At 44.6% G+C, this 13,435-nt stretch overlaps 1 protein-coding gene across 10 annotated transcripts in view; it reads left to right on the top strand.

The window, feature by feature from the left end:
• The window catches only part of CACNA1B (calcium voltage-gated channel subunit alpha1 B), a 328,172-nt gene that overhangs the window by 102,161 nt on the left and 212,576 nt on the right, over positions 1-13,435 (top strand). For all 10 annotated transcript variants that reach the window (XM_083597112.1, XM_083597115.1, XM_083597114.1 and 7 more), the window contains exon 4: positions 10,922-11,013. In XM_083597112.1, the coding sequence (XP_083453238.1) occupies positions 10,922-11,013 (92 nt within the window). The remainder of the gene's footprint in view (positions 1-10,921; positions 11,014-13,435) is intronic.

The following is a 13,435-nucleotide window of genomic DNA, read 5'->3' on the forward strand; positions in this document are numbered from 1 at the left end:
AATCTACATCAGGAACAAGGGTGGGAGGAGACCAGCAGTGCCTTTTGTTTGCAAAGAGGCCACTTTAGAGGCAGCAATGGGACCATCAGAAGCCAACATAGTAGCAGCAGAGGACAGTGCATTCCTTGGAGGCCAGTTTGCTGGGAGTTATATACCACATATTTAACATCTTCAAGAAATTTTCCTTTAGTGTATAACAGGCCATAAATTTCCATTCTTTATTCTTTATTCCATAATTTTTCCCATGCTGACAACTGGATATTCTTACCAAAAGTTTTTGCCCACTTAATCATTACTTCTTTCGTCTCTTCCTCTTTCACCTCCCACTCTAAAAGAAGCTTGTACATTCTAGATATTACTCTTATTTTGTATTAATTCTTTATCTAATTTTGATTCTTCTGTTGTAAAACTTTTTTTCCTGTCTGTCTAAAAAACCTCATTTAATTGGTAACATTGTAGCCAATCTGTTAGGTTATGTCTGATTTCTTCGAATTTTTTCACTATCAATTGATTATCTTCTTCTTCTAGGTGGCCTAGTTTGTCTCCATATTTTTTCTTTTCACTGCAATGGCAGAGGGGATAGCCACCAGGTTTTTTTTGTTTTTGTTTGTTCGAATAAATCTTTATACTTCTCATATATCTTATATAGTGGCTTCCTTATATGATTCAGGAAGCCTCTATGAATTTTAACTTTTTCACATCCCAGGTAGGCACGCCACCCAAAGCGATTATTTAAACCTTCCAAATCTAGTAAATCTGAGTTCTGCAATGTCATCCATTCTTCTAGCCAACATAAGCAAGCCGATTTGTAATAAAGTTTCAGGTCTGGCAGTGCAAATCCCCCTCTGTCCTTACTGGCTATTAATAATTTGTGTTTAATTCTAGGTTTTGCATTGCCAGATAAACCTCGATAAGTCTTTCTGCCATGTCTTGAAGCATCCCATCTCCCCTATCACCGGGATCATGTGAAACATGAACATCATCTTTGGGGGCACATTCATTTTTACTGTGGATACTCTCCCCCAAAGCGACAGGTTCAGCCTGTTCCATATTTCTAAATCCTTTTTCATTTCTTTCCATATCTTTGTATCATTATCGCTGAATAAATTACTGTTTTTAATTGTGAGCCAGATTCCCAAGTATTTGACCTTGTTAACTATTGTCAGACCCAAAATTATTTGCAATTCTTCTTTCTCTTGTGCTTCCATATTTTTTTGCCAACAGTTTGGTTTTATTTATATTTATTTTAAATCCCGCCACCTTCCCAAATTCATAAATTTTTGGTAAACTTTCTGCTGAGTTTTCGGTAGTTATTATAAGATCATCCACGAAGGCCTTTATTCTGTAAGATTTGCTATCCAGTACTATTCCTTTTATTTCTGGGTCTTTCTTTTTGCGATTGCCAGTGATTCTACCACCATAATAAACAATAGAGGTGACAGTGGACAACCTTGCCTAGTTCCTTTCATTATTTTAAAACCTTCTGTTATTTCATTATTTATAATCAATTTCACTCTCTGATTTTGACATAGTGTCCCTATGCCAGTACAGTGGTACCTCAGGTTACATACGCTTCAGGTTACAGATGCTTCAGGTTACAGACTCCGCTAACCCAGAAATAGTACCTCGGGTTAAGAACTTTGCTTCAGAATGAAAACAGAAATCGTGTGGTGGCAGCATGGCAGCAGCAGGAGGCCCCATTAGCTAAAGTGGTACCTCAGGTTAAGAACAGTTTCAAGTTAAGAACGGACCTCTGGAACAAATTAAGTTCTTAACCCGAAGTACAACTGTACTGAAAGTCTTCCCCAAACCTGTAATTTCTATGGTTTTTTCATATAGCTCTAGGATATATTATCGAAAGCTTTTTCGGCGTCCATGAACATCAAAATTGCTTTTTTGTCTGTTCTTGTCTTTAGATATTCTCCAGAGTGTTTTTTACTTAGCTGGAATGTGTCCTCAAACTCCGATAGTGCTTCTTGGGTGGATGATAGAGGTGGCCATATAGTAGAACGTAGTCCAGTGTACAGATTTAAAAGGTGTCTTAACTGCTCCACTCACTTTTGCCCCTGGCTCTGCCCACCATTTGGTTCCACAACCTTGGATGAATGCTTGTACTTTGGATCTTTGGAAAGGCTATGCAAATGTTAAATCCTACTATTGATATTGTGTTGCATTGTGGCATTGTGTGTGAAGAAAACCTTGTGGGTAAATGCAGACAACCAGACTGAAAGAGTCTTTGGGCAAATGAAGCTGAATAGAGTTAGGGCAGAGAAGAAGTAAGGAAAATGGCATTGTGAAGAACAGTGCTGAATGTGCAAGAATACAAATAAGTTTGCCACAAGTGTAGAAAATTGGTGGTGCTTTTCAATGTGGAAATGAACACAGAATGAGGTAGAGTTTTTTCAGCACAGCTCTCTGTGGAGCCCATTCAGGATGGCTACAATACATTTGCTGAAGTAGCTTTGCTGCAAATTGGTATTCATCTTCCTATGTCAATTTGCACAAACCAAAGCAACTGGTAAATTAGAATGCAGGCTGTCTCTAAAACCTTCAGTTACCCACCAAGAGGTAATTTTGCCTGACTGAAGCAATTTTTGGAAATAAGAAACTGAATCTGAGAGTGTAAAGGGCTTTTACTGTAGCTCAGTCAATTGGGGTATTGGCCTGTTTAAGTTTTGAAAACTCTCTAGGCTACAAAACCAAACCCAAAGAGAATCTTTGTTCATTGAGAGTCTACAACCAAGGGAAGTGATGAGTCTGGAAGTGATTTAGAACACAGATGTTGAAATTAACAAACACTTTTTAAAAGTTTATATTTAGTTAGCCAAATATATAATAAAGCTAATATTTAGTTTGGCTCTTTAGATGTTGTTGGACTACAATTCCCAATTGCCAGGAATGATAGGAGTTGTTGTTGTTGTTGTTAATTCAGTTGTATACCACCCTTCATCTGTAGATCATAGGGCAGTTCACAACATAAAAATACAAAATGAGAACACAAAATACATTATAAATCAAGAACAAGAATGAACCAATAAGCCCTTCACACAAACACAGTTAAAAGGCCATGGAATGTTTAATCAGCTCAACACCTGATTATAGAGGAATGTTTTTACCTGGCACCTAAAGATATGTAATGAAGGCACCAGCCAAGGCTGCCCAGGGGAGAACATTCCACAAATGGGGAGCCACCACAGAAAACACCTGTTCTTGTGTTGTCACCCTCCAGACCTTTCATGGAGGGAGTGCATGAGGAAGGGCCTCAGATGATGATCACAGGGTCTGGGTCAGTTCATCTGGGGACAGATTGCGGCTTAGCAACATCTGGAGGGCCAGAGGCTTCCCACTCCTGCAATAAAGTCAGCATCTGAAGGTGCATGGGCAGTGAATGTTGAAATCATAGAATTATAGAGTTGGAAGGCACCCTGCGGATCCTCTAGTCCAAACCCCTGCGATGCAGGAATATACACCTGTCCCATGCGGGGATCAAACATGCAACCTAGGTGTTAGCAGCTCCACACTCTAACCAACTGAGCTATCCAGGCAGCTTAATTATCAGAAACCAAAGTAATTCAAGCAGATGATGCAGAATAGTAAAACACAAGATACTGCTGGGTACTGTCCAGAGTTCCACCCAGCCTGGAAAAAGGGGGGCTTAGTCGATATTTATAGAATTATGCAGGCTGTAGAGTACTGAGAAAGGGTTTTCTCCCTTTCTAGAGTACTAGAACCTAAGAGTTAAATGGTGGGAAATCAGGAGAGATATACAGTGGCATTGTTAATTTTTGGAATTTGGTCTTACATCAGGCAGGGATGGCTGCCATCTTGGATGGCTTTTCAAGTGGAACCAGACAAATTCATGAAGGAGAAGGCTACCATGATGACTATGTTCTGCCTCTATGGTTGGAGACAGTAGAATCATAGACTTGTAGAGTTGGAAGGGACCCAAGGGTCATCTAGTCCAACCCCCTGCAATGCAGGAATCTCAGCTAAAGCATCCATCCAACCTCTGCTTAAAAACTTCCAAGGAAGGAGAGTCCACCACTTCCTAAGGGAGACCATTCCACTGTCAAACAGCTCTTACTGTCAGAAAGTTCTTCCTGATCTTTAGCTGGAATCCCCTTTCTTGAAGTCATTGGTTCAGGTCTACCCTCCAGAGCAGGAGAAAACAAGCTTGCTCCATATTTCATGTGATAACCCTTGAGATATTTGAAGATGGCTATCATATCTCCTCTCAGCGTCTTCTTTTCCAGGCTAAATATACCCTGCTCCTTCAACTGTTCCTCATAAGGCTTGGTTTCGAGACCCTTGATCATCTTGGTTGCCCTCCTCGGCACATGTTTCAGCTTGTCAACGTCCTTCTTAAATTGCTGAGACCATAATTGGACACAGTTATTACAGGTGTGGTCTGACCATGGCAGAATAGTGACGCTGTGGGTCAAACCACAGAGTCTAGGACTTGCCAATCAGAAGGTGGGCGGTTTGAATCCCCGCGACGGGGTGAGCTCCCGTTGCTTGGTCCCTGCTCCTGCCAACCTAGCAGTTCAAAAGCACCTCAAAGTGCAAGTAGATAAATAGGTACCACTCCAGCGGGAAGGTAAACGGCGTTTCCGTGTACTGCCCTGGTTCGCCAGAAGCGGCTTAGTCATGCTGGCCACATGACCCGGAAGCTGTACGTCGGCTCCCTTGGCCAATAAAACGAGATGAGCACCGCAACCCCAGAGTCGGTCACGACTGGACCTAATGGTCAGGGGTCCCTTTACCTTTACCTTATTACTTTCCTTGATCTGGACACTATACTTCTGTTGATGCATGATTCTATACATGGCCCTGATTAGTCAGCAGCATGTGTAGAGGTGGGGTGATTTCCCCTGTGATGTCAGAGACTGGTCCACAGAGACAGCTCCAGCCTTGAGAGGGCACTGGAAAAAGAGCCCCTCCGGTGCACACCTTGGAAATAGTCTGTTCCACTGCCGAGCCTCTTATTGACACATAATTCTTCCTAATGTTTGGTGGGAATCTCCTTTCCCCTCCTCATTTGAATCCATTCGTTCAGGTCCTACTCTCTTGAGCAGCTCCATCTTGCTCCATCTTCCATGTGACAGCAGACCTTAAGATATTTGAAGATAGCTGTCGTATCAAGTCTTCTCTTGCCCAGGCTAAACATATCCAACTCCTTCAGCTGTTCCTTGTAAGGCTTGATTTGCAGACCCAAATGCAATAAAGATAAATAAAATGAAGTGGCAGCTTGATCCAAGTGCTCAGCAGGCTATGTATCTTGCACGAAGGAATCAACTCAGGTTGCAGAACTGAATATCTAAATCTTTATTCCTCATATTGGTGCGTCATAAAAGTAGGCCAAGGATAGAGGACAGCTCAGGTGGCAGGCAAGGCTGGGCAAGCTAAAACGTTGATCCAGCAAGCTGCATTCCCCCTGTGCCTAGCAAATGGGATTGTGTTTTGGACTGGGCAAGCAAGTGGAAACTCTTCCGGGAAGCCTGAACCTGACCTGTCTGCTTTGTCTATGGGCAAGCCCTCCCCCTGCTTCACCTGGACCCAATGGTGTCTCCTCAGGGCCCTAGATATATTATTTTCTTTAAGCCAGGTAGGAGTTTGCTTCAGCAGTGGGCCCTGCTATGGCATTGGGGCCATGGCACTATCCAAGTATTCCAGATGCTGGCACAGGCTTTGGATTCCCACCCTTTCCATTCCCTAGTTGTCTTCTTGTTTAATCCTCAGTGGCTTCTTAGTGGTTAGTTCTTTCTTACATTTGCTCCCCTCCAAGCATTCTTGTCATTTGGCTCCTTTGATCTCTTCCATGCTTCTTCATCTGGTGTGTGTGTGTGTGTGTGTGTGTGTATGTTCTCTAGCTATGTTTGCTTCTTGAAAGAGAGGCTCCAATGGGATCACTGGGGGTGGGTAGGGGAGAAGGAAGCATGCTCCAATGAAAGGCAGCACTCGAATGTGAATTTTACCGAGTTAGCAGAAGCCCTTTTGGTTAATTACTGCTCCCTTCTCCCTTGGGGACTGGCATTATTTTTCCCGTGAAGGAGTTCAGAGCAGCATCCCAGTGAGAGCTAGCTGTGAAGGAGCTGCCTCTTGTTATGCAGTCTGGCAGGAGTAATGGCATTAGCTCTCGGTAATAATCTGCAAAATGTTTTCCAAAAAAAGAGAGAAGTGCTTACTCTCATTTCATTTAAAGGTAGGGTGGATGAGGCTAATGGCAGATCAGCCAATTCTTGTTCCTTGTCGGTTATTGCATGCATTCTCGTTTGGGAAGGGCTTAGTGGTAGAGCATTTGCTCTGTAGGCAGAGGTGCCTCATTCAGCCCCCAGGTTGCCCAGGCAGGGCTGGGAATTTCCCCAATCTGAAATCCAGATCAGCTGCAGATCAGTGCAGGCAGTACTGAGATAGATGGTCCAAAGAGCTGATTTGGTTTAAGGCAACTTCCTGCTTTGCACTATTCTTTTTCTGCAGGGGGAGGGGGGGTGAAGGTTACTGGCAGAGCATTTTCTTTGCATGCAGAAGATCTCCAGCATCTCTGGGCTGGGGGCTGGGAATGTCCCCTTTCTGAAACCCCAGAGATCAACTTCCAGTCAGTGTAGGCAATATTGATTTCAATACACCAGTGGTAGGACTTGGTATAAGGCAGCTCCCTATGTTTCTAGATCCATTCTGCACTTTTAAAAAAGCACCAAAATTGCATTTAAGTTGTGTGCTCTTTACCATAAAGTATGGATAGATTGGGACACGGGTGGCGCTGTGGGTTAAACCACAGAGCCTAGGACTTGCCCATCAGAAGGTCAGCAGTTCGAATCCCCATGACGGGGTGAGCTCCCGTTGCTCGGTCCCTGCTCCTGCCAACCTAGCAGTTCGAAAGCACATCAAAGTGCAAGTAAATAAATAGGTACCGCTCTGGCGGGAAGGTAATCGGTGTTTCCGCATGCTGCTCTGGTTCGCCAGAAGAGGCTTAGTCATGCTGGCCACATGACCCGGAAGCTGTACGCTGGCTCCCTCGGCCAATAAAGCGAGATGAGTGCCGCAACCCCAGAGTCGGTCACGACTGGACCTAATGGTCAGGGGTCCCTTTACCTTTTTATGGATAGATTGTCCTCTCATTGTTGTTTCTATCAGTTTCTCATTTTTCCAATCAGTGGCTGAGCACTTGCTTTGCATGCAGGAGACCCTGGCTTCCCTCTCCAACACCCCCAGAAAGAACAGGAACTGCCCCCAGTCTGAAACCCTGGAGTGTTGCTACCAGTCAGTGTGGACAGTAGAGAGCTCCTGTTTCCAATGAGCTAATGCACACAGGATCTGAGCATGAAGAACAGAGTGTCTCTCAGGGATTGTGAACTTTTAAGGGAATATTTACTGAGACATTCCACAGGTGACTTAGGAGGCACTGGTATGAACACTGGCCAATTCAGGGCTGACTTCATCATTTTCTGGTGTACTGAGTAGCTCCCCACTTCAAGCTGCAAGGAAGCCAATATTCTGTTCCAGGTGATGGCTCTAATGGAGTGTTCTGGTCAAGACAGGGTGTAGCATTCAGGATGGACAGCTCCATGTTGAGATACTTTAGAATGGTGCTTCAGCAACAGATAACCCCAGGATGAGCAACCGAGCATTAAATAAGACTGCAGCTCTGCCCCCCAGGGGGAGAAGGGGCACTGCCTGATTCAGCAGCCATAGGCTCCCACCATATAGGGGAAAACAATTGTTCCATTGGAGCTTCTCAACTGAAGTCCTCAGAAGATGGCAATGAGACCCCTTCAGACTAGAGAGGTGTTGACAGAATGGCCCCCTCCTGGATTAGGGCTGCTAAGGCAATGCGGACCATAATGACCATATTTTCTCATGCTGTCTGATTCTTCCACCAAATCCACAGCCTTGTAGCCTGAAGATGGAAAGTTGGACTTTGTGGCTGTGACATCTGGCTGCGAACATGTTTCCAGGAACATAAGAATCTGCCTTAAACTGTGTCAGACCCATTGGCTCCTCTTGCTCAGCATTGTCTGCATTGTCCATATTGATTGGCAGCTGTTCTCCAGGGTTTCAGAAAGTATACCCTCCCAGCCCTACCCGAAGACATCAGGGACCTTCTGCATGCAAGGCACATGCTCTACCATTAGCTATGGTCCCTCAAACATAGTAAGATGCTTCATACTGTATCAAACCATTGGTCTATCCAGCTCAATATTGCTCACATTTAATAGCAACAGTTTCCCAGGTTTTCAGACAAGTCTTTCTCCTGGCCCCTGAGACTTTCCGCATGCCAAGCAGATGCTCTCCCACTGGGCTATGGCCCTTCCCCATTTGGCTCTTGTGTCTCTGTAGTTGTGTCTGTTAAATCTAAACTTTGAGAGCTGATCAGCCTCCTTCACTGGCTCCTAAGTTTGGGTCCCTGGCAGAGAACAGCACAACTTCATCTCAAAAGCCACCAGAGACCAATTCTGTCATTGGTGAGAATATCTGATGATTAACTTTTCCAGTGAAGTGTTTGCTTCTGCCAGGCAACCGATGTTTTATAAATGAGCAATTAAAAGCAGGGAGGAAAGTGAGCAAGTGAGCTGGCGTGAGAATCTCAGAATGAGATGTCTGTCAGAGTGTGATCGTTACTGGTTCAAATGACTTTCAGTGGCTTGGGCTCATGTTTTGGCAGCTCACGCTTTCCTATTCATTCTCTCCAGGTTCCTCCCCACCCCCGCTAAATATAATTGCTTCCATTTATGGTGTACATTTGATCCCAGTGGAAAACTAAACACTGAGCATCTCGGCTGGGGATGGGTGTCACGCTGCAAGGGGCTTGGCTGCTCACACCTACCTCTTCTATTCAAGTTCAAAAGTAGGGGTTAGGAACTTCAGGCCTGTGGGCCAAATGTGGCCCTCAGAACTTCCCCCAGACACACAGATTCCCAGCTTTACCAGTCCTTGTGTGTTTTCGCCGGGCGGGATGTGTCCTTGAACTTTGATAAAGTTTCTTCCTTGCCTGGATGGTGGGTAGAGTGGGGTGTGTATGTGCGTAGAAATCTTATAGTGCAAAGATAACATTTACATTTATTGACCTGCCCATTTTTACTTCTGGCCCTGCACACAATTGGCTCCTCCTTTTTTCCTAGGAGCACCACTGGAAGACTTCATGGGTGCCACTGTGTCCTTGGGCACTGGGTTGGTGACCCTGGTCTATATTTACCAGGAACTGTCCCTATTTTCTGGCACCTACCTGCTGGGTACATCACGATTTCCCTTCCCACCGCTTTCTGCCTTTTTGGTTAAAAAGTTCTGGAATTTTCATTCTGCGGAGTTCAACTCTCCTCTTTTGGCCTCTACAAGTCAGATATTTGAGAAACACACACACACACAGAAACATGCATGAACATGGGGAGGAATATTGGCATCTTATTATACTGCTGCTGAAATACTTGCACTGGTTTCTAATTAGCTACTGATGTTGGTGAGCAAGGTGTTGATGTTGGTGAGCAAAGCCCTATATAGCTTGTGACCAGGACACCTAAGGTAAGGTTACCAGATTTTTTTCAATGAACCTGGGGACACTTTTCAACTTCAATGGATTTTGTATGGGGACTGATTTGTAAATATGGCGACTGTCCCTGGGAAACGGGGACGTCTGGTAACCTTAACCTAAGAGATTGCTCACCACTTACATACCCAACCAATCACTACGTTCTTCTGGAGAGGGCAGATATCATCCTATCAATAGGTTCATTCTGCATAATGCTGGAATCAGGCCTTTAGTGGTGGGCAACCAGTTTTCCTACCCCTGAAGTAGAGTCTTCAGTAGTGCAGAACAATTATTAGTTGGGGACTGAGGAGCAGTCTTTGGCCTCACCAAAGTGATACCAGGCTGCCTCTGAAATGATGGATGAGCAAAGGTTCCAAAACTGGGGCCTGGCTTAAGGTGCTTTTATATATAAGGAATATTGCATTAGTTTTCCTGCTAGTGCTTTTGTCCTGTTTTCTAACCCTCCCTTCACACTGCAGTGTCTGTTGCATTAAGGAATTCTGGCTTTTTGACTGAAATAGTGGAATGTTGCTTTCAATTTCATTCACATGTGGGGGGGGGGGGATTTGTGATGCAACAACCAATGTCACTGGGAAATGTTGCTATTCCCTCACCCTTCTGTTCCCCCATGATTCCCCCATGAAAACAGCAGGAAAGAACTGTATGCCATCTCACCACCCCACATTTTCATAGAATCATAGCCTGACCAGCAAGGGTCTTTATGCAAAAACTCCTAGGTTAGAACAGAAAGCCACTGCCAGTCAGTTTAGGCAATACTTGCTCTCAAGAGTTTGATCGGTCCAGACTTCTCCCAAACCCTTCTTTCCCCACCTACGCATGAGCTGAATTAAAATTTGAGCCAGCTCTTTCTGTTGGAAAGTATTTCCTGATGTTTAGTTGGAATCTCCTTTCTTGTAATTGAATCCATTGGTTTGAGTCCTACCCTCCAGAGCAGGATAAAACACACATGCTCCATCTTCCATGTGAAAGTCCTTGAGACATTGGAAGACGGCTATCACATCTCCTCTCAGTCTCCTCGTTTCCAGGCTAAACATACCCGTCTCCTTCAACCACTCCTCATAAGGCTTGGTTTGTCACTTTACTCCCATAATCTTTTGGGGTTTATGGGGTTGCCAGTGGATTTTTTTCCTGGAAATGATTAACGTGGAAATGAGTGCTGAACTTCCATTATATTCCACTAGAGTTCTGAAGGTGGCTTTTGCATTGTGTGGAAGCAGAAATTAACAGTTAGGGAAACATCAGGAAGACAGAATAAACTGCTTTGTGCACACAGCTTTAGTGAGCTAGTCGGCTCCAGTGGTTTAGGGCTTTTATTCAGAGCCCTGAAAACTCTCATCTTAACACAATTTCTTTCATTCTCTCTCCTTCTCCCATTAGGATTCTGGCTACTGCTGGGGCTCAGTTTGACTTGCGGACGTTGAGAGCTGTCCGAGTACTGAGGCCGCTGAAGCTTGTATCAGGAATCCCAAGTGAGTACAATATGACTTCCATGTCCCACTTTTGCCTCTGGCCCCCCACCAGGGTGTGTCCCACTCAAGGTTGCTCAGAAGGGGGTGCAGCCCTTGAGCCAAAAAAGGGTTTCTCAGCCCTGACTTTTCCAAGAGCTAGGGAATCTTTAGTCCTCCAGATGCTGCTGAACTACAACTCCCATCATCCCAAGCCATCAGCTTTGCTTGCTGGGGCTTATGCCTGGCCCTCCAGACATTGCTGAACTGCAACTTCCATCAATATGATACCAAATAATTATGGGAGCAGTAGCTTGTTGAGGGTGCTGAGAGTTGTCGGAGACCCCTATCCTCCACACAGACCTACAATTCCCACAGTAGTTTAACAGTTGATCCCTCTTCACAGAGAACTCTGGGAATTGTAGCTCTATGAGCGGAATGGGGGTGTGTGTTCCTAACTCCTAGCACCCTTAACAATTTACACCTCCCAGCATGCTTAGCGGGAGCCATGATTGTTTAAAGTGGTATCACAGTGCTTTAAATGTATGATGGCTTAAGTCAAATTGAAAAGAGTTTGCTCAGTGCTAAATTGTTCCTATGGATTTCAAGCCTGTGCCTGGAGTTTTTATAGCCTGAGCGTCTCATCAGTGTTTCCTGGCACGCGAATGGGGTCCTTGCAGCCAAGGAGCTCCTATCCGCTGGCTGTGAAGGCAGCTTTGTTTCATTCTGCAATGTCTGCATAAAATTATCTGACTCTGCCGTCTCCTTGGCTTCATCTCTTATCTCCTGTGCTTTAATTTAAAGTGTCTTTTTTGTTTGGTGAAGGGCATGGGAGTTGAGTGACAGCTCCGCAGGTTTGTGTCTCCCCTTTGTGTGTCTAGGGATGGTTCTGTACAAGGGATAGGCAAGCAAAAGGAACCAATGAAATGGGGAGGAGCAAACATAACTTACTGCAGGGGTCAGGGACCTCAGTCCTGGAACCCAATATGGCCTCCAGACCCGTCTCTCTGTGGCCCTCAGAACTCCTCTGGGCCACGCCCTCTTTTCTAAAGCCAGAACCCTCACCACCCTTGTTTTGCTTCCTCCTTTATTTTAATTTTTTTGGGCTCTATTAATGACTCTATCTTGAATGTGTGGAATTTATCTTTGCTCCACCTACTTTTGCCTTTGACTCCACCTACTACTGTCATGTGACAACCCTCCCACAGAAGGCTGCCTAAAAGGGAATGTGGCCTTTGGGCTGAAAAAGGGGCCTCTGACCTTGACTTAGCCCATGTTCCCCCCTCTTAAATTGCTGATAATCATATAATTGTTGATTAGTGGGGAAATGGGGATTGTGGTCTGCAGAACTAGTTGCGTGCTCAGAGGATGGGAAGGGAGCCTTGATTTCTTTTGTCCCTGTGGCAGCTTTATGCTTCACATCAGCTGTATTTGCCTTGAGCCGTTCCCTGGCTCCTGGTCTATTTTGAAGCCTTGCTCTGTTTTTACGGGGTAGGATGTCACTCAGTACTAGAGAAGATGCTTTTCCATTGAGGATAAGGCTGTTCTACCTTCACTGATGGAGTGAATACCAGTTGTTGGAAATCACCAGTAGACGGAGTTCTATTCTGCTCAGGTCCTTTTTGTGGGCTTCCCAATGGGGCATCTGCTTGACTACTGTGAGAAGAGGATGCTGGACTAGTTGGGCCTTTGGCCTGGTCCAGCAAGGGCATTTATGCAAAAGGACCTAGGTTAAAACAGACCCCTGCCTGAATCCACAAAAAGCCACTACTTGTCAGTTTAGGTAACACCTGCTCTCAAGGGTGTGATGGATCCAGCCTCCTCCCAAACCCTTGTCTCCCCGCCTATGCATGAGCTGAATTAAAATCTGAGCCAGAGATTCAGTGGGTCCTATCGTAATGTGATGTTCTTTGAATTAAAACCACAGCAACTTAATGATGCTTAAGTCTGAGTCCCTGTATTCTTTCCTAGCTACAAATCAGGAGTGCTTATGGAATTTGATTCTGTGAATACTGAATCAGATGTATCTGGACTTGTGTATGGATTATAGTACACACACCATTATATAGTGCATACATAGTGCATACACCCCTCAGAATTTGCACTTCTCTCAATTATGTGATACAGTTTTCAGCTGAAAAAAGTATACCAAGGTTGTGTTTAAACTGCATATGTTAGGATAAAATGCATTAAAAAAATTGTATATTTGTAATAAGATACATCTTTAAATGCTAGAGGAGTGCAACAGATCTATATGATATCTGAGGCATCTGGTTGAAACAAGACACCTCAGGTGTTTCATTTTTTTTTACTTGCCCAACTCAGATTGGAATGTTAACAAAGCCTCCTGAGTTGGTGTGACAGTCCCTTTGAAGCCCCATGTCGCTCTGTCAACTTGTTCACCAAATAAAATTTCTGTAGACATTTTTGTTGTTGCTGCAGTTAA

The sequence above is a fragment of the Podarcis filfolensis genome, assembly GCF_964270895.1.
Source record: "Podarcis filfolensis genome assembly, chromosome: Z".
NCBI classification, from domain to species: domain Eukaryota; kingdom Metazoa; phylum Chordata; class Lepidosauria; order Squamata; family Lacertidae; genus Podarcis; species Podarcis filfolensis.